Below are 13,065 nucleotides of genomic sequence, written 5' to 3' on the forward strand. Positions count from 1 at the left end.
AACGGTCCTGCTCCCGCTGGACACCTTGAAGAAGTAAAAGGTGTTTTGGCAGGTGGAGGGATTGCCCCCACCCCGCTCCTTGCCGCTGCTTTCCATCCCTGGTAGCCCCAGTGTTACTCACAGAGCTGGTGTAAAACTAAAGGAGTCTTCAAAATATAGAACAGGTTTTAGAAACAGCCAGAGGTTTTGAATTTTCAGTTTGAGTTGTCAGTTTCGCCCAGCAGAGCAAGGCTCTGCCGCTGAAACCCAGCTCCTCTGTGAGCCCCTGGGCACTGCAGAAACAGCTCAGTGGAGCTGTTTCAATTATTTTTCTCCAAAACCTCCTTGGAGAAGTTGTGGGGCCACAGGAACACAAATGCCTGGTTCAGAAAGGCACCTTTGGAGGGGCTCTCAGCAATTTCCACTCCAAGGATGCCTTTGTGTGTCTGCTGTCCCCATTTCCTCAGAGTTGTTTGAAGTGCCAGCACTGCTGCTGACTCCCCAGGGGACACGGTGTCCATCAGCTGCAAACCTGCCAGAAAAAAGCTTTAGGCAGACAGCACAGCCAACCTTCCCTGGGGACAAGAGGTCCTTTGTGTCCTCTGCTATGGAACAATTTTTTCAGGACTCGTTTGCCCTCTTTCTGCCCCCCCCTCCCACGGCCCTGTCCGTGGAGTATCCCCCCTTTTCACACCTTGGGGTGCTAACAGCTGCTTCCCACGGCAGGATATGCCCACCAGTGAGGTGGAGCACTGGTTCCAGCAGGTGGTGGTGGCAGTGGAGTGTGCAGGAAGCGAGGGGAGCACAGCCAGAGGCCAGCACACAGCCCGGCTGGAGGAGATCTACCGGGCCCTCCTCAGCTCCTCGCAAGCAGGTGAGCTCCAGCCAGCCATTCCTGGTGGGATGGAGGAGCAGCTGGCAGGCCCTTGCCTCCCTGCTGTGCCTCTGCCATGCCCTCCCACAGGTGTCCATCCCCACCTTCCCTCTGCCTCTGCTTTAGCAGCAGGACCAGGATCAGGTCCTTGCAGGGACCTGATGGAAAACTGGCAGTGGAAGGCCAATTTGTCACCTGAGGAAAGGGACTGTGGCAGTCTCTGCTCCTGATTCAGCTGTCTCTGTTGTTTGCAAAGGGTGTCAGAGGTGTCTCTACCTTTTGGAGGCAGTGAGCTATTAAAATGTGTCACTGCTTTTCCCAGAGCCATAATGGGTTTAAAAGACATGGTGGTGGTGGGACCAGAGGTCTCCCTTGTGATGAATGTTTGATTTATTCTGCACCCCCTCTTCTCTTTGCAAAGCAAGGTCCTTCACTTGCCTGTGTTTCAGCCTCCCCATTTTCATTCCTCCCTTCCACTCACAGTGATTTGTGAGAGCAGAGGCCTGTGATTACAGCCTCACATCTGGCCAGAATTGGTTCCCCAGGGTGGGAGAGCCCCTGGGGCTCAGCAGAGACTCTCTCAGCCAGCGTCTGGCGCTCAGCACTGGGGGTTTCATGACACTGGGTGGGGAAAATGCTCCTGTGTGTTACAACCTTGTTTCCCCCAGGCAATGTTCCCATGGGAGGGCTGCAGGACACACCTCTGCCCAACCCCACCATCAGCTTTCACCTCTGGACAGAAGAAAACCAGCTCTGTGAGTGCCCCAGGGGGGCTGTGGGGAACTGGGGCTGTGCCTGAGGGTGGGGGTCCTCTGCAAAACATGTCATTTAGCCCTGACTCCTGAGCAGTGAGTTTTGTAACCATCACCCAAGGGCCCAGCTCATGGAGATTTGTGCTGACTGCACCAGACTTCCTTCTTGTGGGCTGCTGATCAGGGGACTAGGGGTGTAATGGGCCAAAGGAGATGAGGAGAGGACCAGGCTGCAGCAGGATGTGTCCAGAGTACTTGATTTTGTTGTGGATGCCCCATCCCTGGAAGTGTTCAAGGCCAGGCTGGATGGAGCTCTGAGCAACCTGGTCTAGTGGAAGGTTCCCTGGCCATGGAAGGGCACTGGAATGAGATGATCTTCAAGGTCCCTTCCAACCCAAACCATTCAATGAGCCTAAAATTCTCTGATTTGAGTGACACTGAGCTCTCTTCACGGTGCAATGTGAAATGGGATTGAAAGACAGACTTCCCTTGGGCCCACTGGTAGAGATATTTGCCTTACAGTTTGCCTGAGAAGAGGGAAGCCGGGGCAGGGCAAGGGCTCAGCCTGGATTTTGTTGGATTTCCCTCCCCAAACTCCTCTGTGCCCGCAGGGAAGGAGCTGGTGCTGTTCATCCGCCCGCTGTCGCAGAGCTGCGAGCCCGACTGCCTCGGCCAGGACCTGGACAGCTTCGAGATCCAGGACATCATCTCAGACTGTGAATGCTGCGAGCAGACCCGCTTCTCTGTCCTCTCCACCGACAGTGGGATCGAGCGAGACCTGCCCGTGGCAGCGGAGGAATCCTTGGCCCCTTGCGGTGCCGAAACGGAGCAATCCCGGCTCCACAGGAGGGGCGGCATCAAAAAAAAGCCATCACCGCTGGAGAGCGTGGCCTTCCTGCAGGCTGGCTGCAGCAGTCCCGGGGTGAAGCCCTCGGTGAAGCTGCAGAAGAGATCAGGAACCCCCCAGGATGCTGCAGCCCCGCTGCAGAGGCTGCACACTGCCCGCATCGTGCTGCTGGGGGACGACCGCATCCTGGGGCGCCTGGCCCAGGCCTACCACTCTCTGAGGTCAGTGGTGACCTCAGCCTCCTGGGCTCTGGGGGCTTGGGGATGGGCAGGACAGAGTGGGGGCTGTGCTCCTCGGCCTCTTGAAGCAACCAGGATGGCTGGGGATGGGGTTGGGCTCCAGTGTCACCTGGAACAGGATGGGACTCTGGTGTTTGGCACTCACTGGCTGCATGGCATCGATGCACACAGCGAGTTCTTCCCTCTGTCCATGGAATGGGTTAATAAAGAATAATTGAGGCAAGATGTTTTCCTGTGGGAAAGGGAAAAATTCTAAAGAAAAGCCATTTTCCAGCTGGTTCACCTGGGCCAGGAGAGCAGCATGGGGTGGGTCTAGGCTGTGGTGCAGGCAGCAGCCTGTGGGGCAGAGCTGGGTGCAGAGGGACCACGAGTCCAAGAAAAAAATTCTGTCTCTGGCTCCCCAGCATCTCCCTGTGCTCAGTGAGGGAACCCAGGGGCATTACTGCCATCCTGTCACACTGGGCAAAGGGAGGCACACGAGGAGGGCACACGCTCCTGTTGCAGGGCAGCCGCAATCTCCTGGCACTGCCCAGCCTTGGCCAAGGGCCACGTTCTTCCCTCTTCCCCTTGGGACACAAGTGTTTGTTTTTCCATTTCAAGGAAACGGGAAACGCGGCGGGTTTTTCTGACTCCCAGGCTGAACCTGCAGTTCTACTACATCCCGGTGGTGGCAGGGCAGCCAAACACCTCGGCTGTTGTGGTGAGTCTGAGCGTGGCAGCTCCGGGTGCTGCTGCCAACTGCCAGCAAGTGCTGACGGTGTTTTTGGAGGGAGGGTGGAATTCCCATCCGTTCATGTCCTGTTCCCAAAACAAGGAGGATGGGAGCCAAGTCAGCGGGGCTGGGCTCTGTTTGCAGACTGGTTTTGGGAACCCATCAGCTCCACAGACATTCAGGTTGCTCCAACCTGCCTGATGGGTGGCACTTCATTCAGTTCTGCTTCTATGACCCACCTATAGGAGGACTGATGAGGTTTAGCAAAGGACTTGGGCTTTTCCCACCTCCTAAATGCTTAGGGGAAGCAGTTGCTTCTCACTTAGGGCTTTGCCATCCTCTCTGGACCAAGCAGGGAAGGGCACAGCTCCCTCTGGCTTCTCTGTGGCTCCTGGTATATCCCCTGAGCTGTGTTTCTCCCCACAGGACCACCCTTCCAGCAGCCACGAGGAGCTGTGTGAGGTGGCCGGGTACCTGGGCAGAGCCGACCCGTGGTACGAGAGCAACATCAACACCCTGTGCCACGTGATTCCCAAGCTGGCCACCATGGTACGAGGAAAACCTTCCCACCTCCCCAGGCCCATTTCCCAAGTGCACCTGAGGATGAGTCTGTGCCCCTGCAGGGCCCCAGACAGAGCTTTCCTCCTGCAAACCCTCCCCTGGGCCCTGCAGCTGGAAGGTGTCTGCGGCTGACACTGCCCCAGCCCACCAGCCCCCTTTGCTGTGGTGGGTTTTTTTTTGGCCAAGGGACAGGAAATGGCAGATTTCAAGAAAGAAAAGGTGTTTGCTGAAATACCCCTGGCTCTCATTTCCCGGCAGTTTGAGCTGTCATTGGCAGCCCGCAGAAAAGGCTGTCGGGGGGTGGGGGGCACAGCCTTGGCTTCTCCCATCCGTCTTGAGCACTGCAGAGCCACAGCTCATCCCTCGCTGCTTGTCTAGGAAGGTGTGAGGGTTTGTGGCAGGGTTTTTGAGAAGTGACTGTGGCTGATCCACGGTGTGATTTGCCCCCCTGCCCAGCCCCCCTCGCCAAGCAAACACCTGGTGACCGATCTGTTCATCACCGACATCATCGCCTACTACGTCCGCATGGGCCTCCAGCCCGTCTGCTTCCAGGTCTACGCTGTGAAGGTGGGTGTCAACATCTCCTGAGCCTTCTCATGGCCCTGCAAGGGCTTGTGGAGCTGTGCAGAGTCAGCAGGGCCGGGGGGGGGCTTCCAGCAGATCTGAGCCTGGATCCCTGTGCCCCCCCAGCCTGTCCCTTCCTTGCCAGGCTCCCAGATTCAGTGACTCAGTGTAGCACAGCTCAGCTGGAGTCAGTGATCCTGGAAAGGCTATTTCAGGATCACACAGGTCAGAAAAGTGAGCCTTGGAGGGACACAGATTACCTGCTCTGCTGGATTCAGGGTTGCTCAGGAGCCCTGGTACCTCCTGCTGCTTGCTCTGTGAGGAAATAGGATTTTTCTGAGCAGCTCTGCCAAAACCTTTCTGTATCTCACAGGGGCTTTGCAGGGTTTCCTGAAACACCCTTTTATTTATTTCCTCTCAGCTTTTCTCTGCAAAGGTATCAGAGTGAGACCTGGCATCTGATATGAGAGCCAAGACAAAGTGTCTTCAGGCATGTAACATCAGTGCCCTGCTCTGCTCCTCTGGCAGTTTTCCCCCTTCAAAGCTTAGGCTGGCACTGATGCACAGATCCCCTTTTAATCTACTTGTAGCCACTGTGGCAACAGCACAGGAGCAGCCTTTGAATGAGCAAACTGGCACGGGCAAAGAGCTGGAAGAGCTTTGGTAATTCCTGGTGGAGCATCACCAGGACTTAAACTAATAACCTGTACCCTTATAAAGACCTGAAGCACCTGATCCTCAGCTTGTGTGGCTGGGGATTTTCATTTTTTTGGTGAATTTTTATTCCACTCATTTCTCCTCCAAGGCAAAACCCAACAGCAACTGAGAGAGTGGGTGATTCAAGCAGGGGAAGAGGAACTGAGTCCAGATGTGGTTTTCAGATAGACACACCTAAACTAATCTCTTGCCATGCAGGGTGTGATGCTGCTTCATCTGGAAACACTTGGCCCTGTTTTGCCTTTTTAATTAAGACCAGGCTGTTCCCTTTTGGCTGCTGAAAGCTTCCTAGAAGTGTGAGTCAAGTCCCACAGGAGCTGGATGTAGGGCTGGGAGAGGTTCTCCAGGACCTTCTCTTCACATTTTGCTCAGTACAAGAGCCCAAAAAGAAAATAATTCGTAGGGCTGTAGCGACCCGATGAATTAAGTTATCAGATAGAAATGAAGTACCTTGAAGCTCAGCCAACATCTCAGTCAGGCCTGGGCAGCTGCTCCCTGTGGCCAGGGGGTGGATGGCTGGGAGCTGACTCATCGTGAGTGCACAGTGACATCCAGTGGCAGGGCACACCAGGGCCAGGGTCTGCCGTGTTCCTGGGCTTCAGGGAGCAGAGCCAAAGCAGTTCTCCCCATCCCAGAGGTGTCCTGGCTGCCCTGATGAGGCCACAGGGGACTGAGGAGATGTTCTTAAGAGATTTTCCTCTCTTCCAGGTTTTCTTCAACGACCCGGCACAGGAGCCGGCTGAGGACGTGTTCCTCACGGAGCTGTGCACCCAGGGGCAGGACAGCATCTCCCACAGAGGTGTGTGTGTCCCACCAGGCTGAGCCCTGCAGCAAGGGCTGCCACCCTGGGCTAGGGTCCTGCCCTCTCCAGACCTCACTCACCCTGTCCCTCAGCCTGCAGCAGCCAAGGCCACGTTATGGGACAAGCAGGAGGCTTCCCTAAACACCTCCATCTCCCTCTCAGGCTAAATGAGCCTGAAACCAGGCTAAATGAGAGACCTCGTGGTCACCTGGCTCCTGGTCTCAACCAGCTTTTGTAGGCTGGCCTTTGGTTGGCTCCAGGACCCTCCGGAGTTGGATCAGCACCCTAATTTTGTTGAGGAAATAAGCTGGGCTTTACAGCCATCCCCTTTGCCAGGGGTTTTCCCTATTGCAAATCCAGCTTCCTCGAGGTGCCAGTTATGGAATAAGAGTGCTTGAAGGCTGGGCCATTACAGAGGGCACATCCAGCCCTTCCATCAGTGCACTGTGGTGTCCAAGACAATGGATGTTTGCCACTGAGGCTGGGCACAGACCCTCGACTGAGTCCATCTCACTGGGCCAGCTGAGTGCACAGAGCCCCAGCTCCTGTAGGCAAGGAGAGAAGGGCTGATGTGCCAGACCACTCTGTGGTGGAGGGGGTGGCTCATCCCATGGAAGGACTCCTCTCTGCTCACCACAGATGGGTGGGGTGAGTAAAACCTCAATCCCATTCGGTTCCCTCCTTGCAGAGTTAAGCGTGACCAAGAAGAAAACAACCCTGGATGGCCCTGGCATAGATCTCACAGTAACATACAGAAAGGTAAGCAGGGCTCTCAGCAGCCCAAAATGTCTCTGCTCACAGGGATTCCCCGGCATGGCACAGATCTCCGAAAAGGAGGACTCTGACCCTCCTTCTTTCCTATGGAATTGCTCTCCAGGGGAGGACAGAGAGGTTGTGGTGAGCTCTAAAAGCCTATCAAGGGTTAGCTATCAAGCTGACCCTGTGCTTGTGGAAACCTGCCCCAGATTTCTCCATGTCCAGGTTCTCTGCCAGGGGGAACTAACAGAGCTTTGCCTGCAGGTTGTGGTGAGCGAGCGGGAGAAGGAGCTGGACATGTCCCTGCGCTCCACAGGCCTGGTGATGAAAGCCATCCCTTCTCAGGAGGCTGAAGGTGGGTTCTTCCTGCTTGGAACCATGTGAGGAGGGTTTGCTGAGTCTTCAGGTTCTCAACAGAGTAAATCTGTCCACAGCCCTTAGTGCCAGTTGTGCTTGGGCTGTGGGGTTGAATCAGTGACGGGCAAATACTGGTGTCACCACACTCTGGTGGTGTGTTTGTTTTCTCATGGATGATGTGTCTGAGGCTCAGATATGATCTAAGCTTGGCAGCATCTTCCTTTTTCTCCAGCAATCCTGTTTCACCTTGCCCTGGGAACTTCCCACCCTGAGCATGATCCTACAGGAATCCCTAGCCCTCCTTTTCTGCTGTCCTATGTATCCTACAGGCAGTACACCCAAATTTGGGGGATGGCACCAGGCCTCCTGCAAGCTGAGCTGAGATCCTGCCATGGCCTAAGATTAACACTCTGCTTCTGTTGCAGACCTGGAGTGTCTGAATGTGACCATCACTGAAATCATCAGGACCAGCAACTTGTCAGGAAAGTCGTTCTCAGTAAGTACCTGTGGGATCCTCATGGCCCTGGAGGGGTTGGTCACTGCCTGGAAATCCCTTACAACAGCAGTGAAAGGGGAAACACTCCCTGGGGAGGAGAAGGCTTTGGGACCACCCTGGCTTAGAGAGCATTTTGAAGCTGGTGTTTTTAAGTAGCCAGCACAGTTTTGCTAATTTTCACCTGGCTTTTGGAAACAGGTGCTGCAGCCCACACTGCCCACAAAGATACCCCACAGGCGTGGAGAACAGACCATGCCCCACATCAGACATCCCAAACCTTGTAGCCTCTGCAAGCACTGGAAAGCCTGCCCTTACAAAACTTGACCAGGTTGTGATGGCAGGAAAAGGATTTGCCTTGTGTCACATCTGAGGTTAAAAAATAAAACCAGAGGAACGTCCTCATCTGTCCTGTTCATACCCAGCACCCACATACCACCCACCACTGTGCAGCCAAGGGAGGAGAGGGACACACTCACTGGGCTCCTCCTCCTCTCTCCATCCAGGCTGTGGCAAACAGGTTGAAAACACGAAATATCACGATCAGGAGCACAGAGCAGAGACCCTTCACGGTGTGTCTGGACAAGGACAGCAGAAGAACCTACAGGAACGTGATCAGGTGAGAGTGCCACGTGTGCCAGGCTCTGCCCATCTCCCTGGTGGCCCTGCATCCTTCCTGGGAGGGCTGCTTCCCACGGAGCCCTAGTTCCTCATCCTCATGCAGGACAAAAGGCCTTCTCCAGGGAATGCAGGGCAGAGTGGTGCTTTGTGGTTTTGGGTGATGGTGTGAGAAACAAATTGGTTTTTCACTGTACATAAAGTGCTGTCATTAAGACAGTAGAATAGGTACCTCCAGGGACAAACAGATCCTGGATGTCCTGAATTGTCTCATGAGGCTGATGCTCTCTCCACTGACTGTACCTCTCACCAGGGAGCCTCAAGGGGTAGAGAATCCAGCCCTGTGAAAATAGCAGGGATTAATGTGCCTATAGATGTTGCAGTGACATATGATGTGTTGGAAACAAGCAGGTGGTTCAAGGTCTGAATAACCTGAATTCCCTAGAATCAGACTGGTCCAGGCTGTGGATACTGGTGGTGTGGTCAAACTGACACACATCAACTCATCCTTCCAGCCAAACACAGTTGAAAAAAAAAAAACATGAAAGCAGCTGCACATTTCAGTATGACCACCCTACCTCAGCAGTCAGTGGAGAGACCTGATGTTTGGTCTGGGATGAGGCTCTGGCCCTCCAGGGCAGATCTGTACATGCAGTAAATGAGTTCTTGTGCTCTTGCAGCCTGGAAGTGTCTCCTTGCCTAGAGCCCAGCTACTGCTTGCAAAAGACAAGGACCATGAAATTCAGCCTTCACGAAACAGAGGACGTGGGGCTTGTGAAATACCTGCCCAAGTCTCTGCTCCTGCCCATCAACACGTTTGCAGGTGTCATGCAGTGAGGAAAGCAAGAGAAAGCTGCTGTGGGAGATGTTTCATTGGGCCATCACAGAGGACATGGAAAAGGAAAATGCACTAAAAGGCACCAGTGGAGATTTTCCAGTGGTAATGGTGTGAAAAGCTGCGAGAGCAGAGGTGGATGGGGCTCAGCTGTGCCCTGCTGGGTGACAGTGTGACCACGGCTAACAGCCCCCTGCCAGGGGGCAGGGTCTTGCTGCAGAGCTGAGTTTTAACCTTTTGCACAAGTCAGGGGAAACCTCTGAGCTTCTTCATTTCAGGAGGACTGGGGAGAAAGCCTGGCTGAGGTGGTGGTGCTCACTGTGCTGTGCATCCCAGGGGGGTTGCTGGCAGTAATATTTATTGTGGTGATGTCTCCAGCATGGGATCAGGGCCTGACTGTCGGGTTCTTCACAGGAAACTCCTCATTCTGGCACATGGTGATGTATTTGGGCAAACCAGCAATTACTCCCCTGACTGATTTAGGAAAGCCTGACCACAGTGGGTGGAGAATGTGTGTTCACTGCTGCTTCTCTGGAAGTCACTGGAAAACCTTCTGTTGTTTCAAAGGGGCCGCATGGGATAACAATGAATGGTGTGAAACAGGGACATGGGAAATCTGGTGCAATATTTGGCGGCGAGGAACAGGGCAAGAACTGCTTGTGCTGCCCAGGAAGTGCTGTGGGATATGCTTGGCTCTGCTCAGAGACCTTCACTGAGCAGATATGGAGGCTGCACAGCAGCTCTTGGACATCCGAGCTGTCCCTTGGAGTCCACCTGGGATTTTGCTGTCATTTCACTCTACAACCTCTCTGATTCTTGTCTGGAACCTCACGAGTGCTGGGTGCATCCCTCCAGTTGTACAGCCTGGGAACAACCCCCTCCAGTCCCAGCAGGACTGGACCTCTCCCATGAGCTCAGCCAGCAACGTCTCAGTGTCCCAGCCTGCCTTGCAGTCCTGGTTTGATCTGTGCCTGCTGTGTTGTGCTGAGGAATTTGGGACTGATGGATGGGCAGGATGCCTGAAAGACTTCTTTGTTCCTTTCTCCTACTGCTCCCATGGTGTAGAAACCCTCCCCTAGCCTGCAGATGGGCCAGGCTGAGCAGTGACAGCACAGCTCCTGCTTCCACCAGGCTGGGAGTGACGCAGCGTTCAGGAGGATCCTGGTGGAGGACTTACCTTCATTCCAGGTTTTGGCTGACTGAAATAATGGATGTGTGTGTTTATTGACTTTCTGAATGTGAACTGTGGTTTCTGGAGTCCAGGGAGCCCCCCCCTAAATTCCCACTGGAGGAATTTCGGGGCATTCCGTCTATGACACTATAATTTCTTTATTCTCTTGGCTCCCAAAAATGCGTTACCTGGGCTGCCTTCACTCAGGGGTGCTTGCTTGGATCACCAGCCCAAAGAAAGTGTCCTTTAGCTTTGTATGTGTACATAACAGCTCTTCCATCTCTGGCTGGCACTGCTGGGGAATCCCTGGAGCCAGCTCCGTGCTCCAGGGTGATGCCGACCAGCTGCAGTGGCACTGGAAAATCCTTATTTCTCCCCAAGAGATGGGGCAAATCCACCCCTCTGGCCTGTCCGTGCCAGGTCTGCCCAGCCCTGGGGAGCTGCACCTCTGGAAAGTCACTTCTGTTTAACCACCTACACCTGGAACAAGGAACCCACCCCCCCCAGATCACCCAGTCTGGAGAAGAGTTTCCCTTCAGCAGAACTGCTCTGAGCTTGTGGGTTGTCTTGGCTGGTTAGGCCCCATGGAAATCTTACCTCTATTTCTTACCACATGCATCAGGGTTTAGGGGTTCAGCCCTCCCTGGCCCCTCTCTCTGCCAGCAAGCACAGGGCAGCTGCATTCCTGCTCCTGTCACCTGGCACAGCGGGCATCGCCCCTTCCTGTGCCCAAGCTAAAGGTTGATTTGCTCTCACTCTGAGTGTCTCATGCCACCCCAAACAATTGCTGAAATGCACTCCTGGGGGCACAGCAGCTCCAGAGCTCTCAGCAGGTGGCAGGTGTCTTAGCAGTGTAAAAAGCCACCAGGCCCCAAGAAATATTTAATCCTGAACCTGCACCAACAGTTGAAAGATCACCCTGGGCAACAGCAGCATGACCATTTCCAAAGGAAGCTGCCTTGGAATGCTGGCAGATGTAGCCACTTGCTCCTGGCAGAGCCAAGCACAGTTCTCAAGCCTTAATGTCCCCCACAGGAGAGACAAGGCTGCAAGGTCTCAGCAACAGCATCTGCTCCTTCAGAACTATTTTTCACCTCACAAATCAAAAATTGTTGATGCTCACCTGCGCCAGACTTGGGCAGGAAACATTCTGGCCCTGAAGGAAGCTGAAGGTAGACAGGAGGCTCACAAACAAGTCAGGAACAGCCTGCTTGCACCAGCTGTTCTTCTGTGTAAGCTGGGATAATATGGAATTTGAGTGACTAGTGGCTCTGCACACATTTGCCTCTTTGGGGGGGGTTGTGCACCCCAGCACACAAGAAAAATGCTTAAAAAGCCACAAGACTCTGAGCTGGGTTGGAGTGTGCTCTGTGGCATCCAGAGTTTACTTTGTACAGTTGTAAATGATGTAGATGGAGTATAAATTATTTGTATATATAAGAATGATCTGTATCAGAAGGTGCAATCCTTTTAATGCCAGATAAAAGAAATTAGGTGAAAAAAAAAAAAAAACAACAGCAGAAACTGTTGTTGTGGTTTTATGTTTCTCTGTGCCTGGGGTGGGTGGGGAATGAGCTGGTAGGACCAGAAAGTCACCACTGTCCTTTGGCCCTCTTGGCTGGTGTCTCCTCCCCACCTTGGGGCTCCAGGTTGTGTTACAGAGAGAGAGAGACTTCATGACCAAAGAAGTCATTTGTGAAGGATGGGCAGAAATGGTTGAATTGCAGCAATCTGGAAGCAGTGCTCTGTGGCTCCATAACCCCCCTGATCCCCCCCTGTGCTGAGACACTCTGTCCCCACAGTCTGTTCCCCTCACAGTCTGTCACTTCAAAGCAACTCATTCCCTTAATGAGGCTCGTCACCTGAGGGTGGGAAAGGGGTGAACCATTTGCTTTCTGCAAGGATCCCCTAAAGCCCACTGACCCTACTGACCGCAGGAACTGCTCATCAGTTGAGCAGAAACAGCTCACAAACTTGTGCTAATGAATCAGCACAGTTGTGAGAAGAAGAATTTCACAGGTTGTTTCATTTACTCCTGGAGACCACAGGCAGCAAATGCAGATCCCAGAGCAACCATAGCACAGGGACAGTGTTCAGGTGTGCCCTGTACCCAAAAGTTGCTGGCTTTGGAGCAGATTCATCTTCTGTACCAGGTCAAAAACCCGGAGAAACAATAGCAAGTGTTCCCTTGGTTGAATGGCACCCTCAAGGGGTGAGAGTGGGCACGACTACCTGGAGACTGGGAGAGCACAGAAACCTGAGTGCAGGGTGCATTCATAAACAGCAGAGCCTGGAGACACAAATCCTCCTGGCACAGCTGTGTGAGGGGCTTTACCTGGCAGGATTCCTCACCTCACTGGAGACTCCCAGCCCTTCAAAGTCCCTGCTGAATATCTTTATTTACATGGTTATTATAGAATGGTTTGGGTCGGAAGGGACCTTAAACATCATTTTGTTCCATGGGCAGGGACACCTTCCACTCTCCCGGTGGCCTGGGACACATCCAGGGATGGGGCAGCCACAGCTTCTTTGGGCAATCTGTGCCAGGGCCTGCCCACCCTCATAGGGAAGGATTTCCTCCCAATATCCCATCTAACCCTGCTCTCTGTGAGTCTGAAGCCATTCCCTCTTGTCCTGTCACTCCATGCTCTTATAAATAATCTCTCTCCATCTTTCCTGTCAACTCCTTCAGGAGGCCACAATTAGGTCACCCCGAAGCCACCTCTTTTCCAGGCTGAACAATCCCAGTTCTCTCAGACTTTGCTCCCAGCAGAGCTGTTCCATCCCT

The 13,065-nt window shown here is 53.7% G+C and overlaps 1 protein-coding gene across 1 annotated transcript in view; it reads left to right on the top strand.

Annotated features, from left to right (window-relative positions):
* The window catches only part of PIK3R6 (phosphoinositide-3-kinase regulatory subunit 6), a 16,732-nt gene extending 7,446 nt beyond the window's left edge, over window positions 1-9,286 (top strand). The window contains exons 7-18 of the mRNA XM_027896853.1: window positions 706-853; window positions 1,522-1,608; window positions 2,217-2,673; window positions 3,292-3,391; window positions 3,830-3,952; window positions 4,421-4,531; window positions 5,954-6,044; window positions 6,736-6,806; window positions 7,068-7,158; window positions 7,586-7,656; window positions 8,160-8,272; window positions 8,952-9,286. Of these exons, the coding sequence (XP_027752654.1) occupies window positions 706-853; window positions 1,522-1,608; window positions 2,217-2,673; window positions 3,292-3,391; window positions 3,830-3,952; window positions 4,421-4,531; window positions 5,954-6,044; window positions 6,736-6,806; window positions 7,068-7,158; window positions 7,586-7,656; window positions 8,160-8,272; window positions 8,952-9,108 (1,620 nt within the window). The 3' untranslated portion in view covers window positions 9,109-9,286. The remainder of the gene's footprint in view (window positions 1-705; window positions 854-1,521; window positions 1,609-2,216; window positions 2,674-3,291; window positions 3,392-3,829; window positions 3,953-4,420; window positions 4,532-5,953; window positions 6,045-6,735; window positions 6,807-7,067; window positions 7,159-7,585; window positions 7,657-8,159; window positions 8,273-8,951) is intronic.
* The last annotated feature ends 3,779 nt before the right edge of the window (window positions 9,287-13,065 follow it).

The sequence above is a fragment of the Empidonax traillii genome, unplaced genomic scaffold (assembly GCF_003031625.1).
Source record: "Empidonax traillii isolate 1590-97213 ecotype Southwest subspecies unplaced genomic scaffold, ASM303162v1 scaffold518:size600044, whole genome shotgun sequence".
Lineage (NCBI taxonomy): Eukaryota > Metazoa > Chordata > Aves > Passeriformes > Tyrannidae > Empidonax > Empidonax traillii.